We start from the raw sequence: 738 nt of genomic DNA on the forward strand, positions 1-738 counted from the left end.
ACCATAACAAATGAAATCACTCTCACCATCATCTTTTAACATACGCTTAGCTATAGAAACCTGAATAATCATAACACAGTAACTGTCATCATAAATCAAATCAGTCTCACCCCCCCCCTTGTAGAAGCCCTGAATCCTCCACATCACTGTCACCATTTCATTAACACAGTAACCACCCATTCACCATTTCATTAACACAGTAACCACCCATTCACCACTTCATTAACACAGTAACCACCCATTCACCACTTCATTAACACAGTAACCACCCATTCACCATTTCAGTAACACAGCAACCACCCATTCACCACTTCAGTAACACAGTAACCACCCATCCTCGCAAATTAAACAAGTCTCCCCGTCAACTTACGCCTCGGCCGTGAGCTGCCAGTAGCCGACCCTCGAGACGGGGACGTAGTGGAACTCGCCCTCGTAGTGGTTGGGGTCCGAGCCTCCGAGGACGAGCTCGCCGCCGAACTCGTCATTCATGTCGCTGGTGGGTAGGGGGGGGTTAGAGAATAGGAGGTTGAAGGAGATTACGAATTATGAATGATAGAAGAGGCTGATTAATATAGCCTTTGGAAGAGGAGGATTTCCGGGGTTTTGTGTTGAGGGAAAAGCGTGGGGAGGTTGGTGAGTCAAGAACAGGGAGAGACGAGCAGTTTTGTATCTAATTTAGCGTAAGTAATTTAAAAATAAGAATGTAAGTGAAATTCCTCTAACTCCCAAAGTGCACAC

At 45.9% G+C, this 738-nt stretch overlaps 1 protein-coding gene across 1 annotated transcript in view; it reads right to left on the bottom strand.

Moving 5' to 3' along the window:
* LOC119587397 (lysosomal aspartic protease-like) overlaps positions 1 to 738 on the bottom strand; it is a 14077-nt gene that overhangs the window by 4738 nt on the left and 8601 nt on the right. The window contains 1 exon segment of the mRNA XM_037936136.1: positions 371 to 493. Within this exon segment, the coding sequence (XP_037792064.1) occupies positions 371 to 493 (123 nt within the window).

Source organism: Penaeus monodon, chromosome 22, assembly GCF_015228065.2.
Source record: "Penaeus monodon isolate SGIC_2016 chromosome 22, NSTDA_Pmon_1, whole genome shotgun sequence".
NCBI lineage: Eukaryota > Metazoa > Arthropoda > Malacostraca > Decapoda > Penaeidae > Penaeus > Penaeus monodon.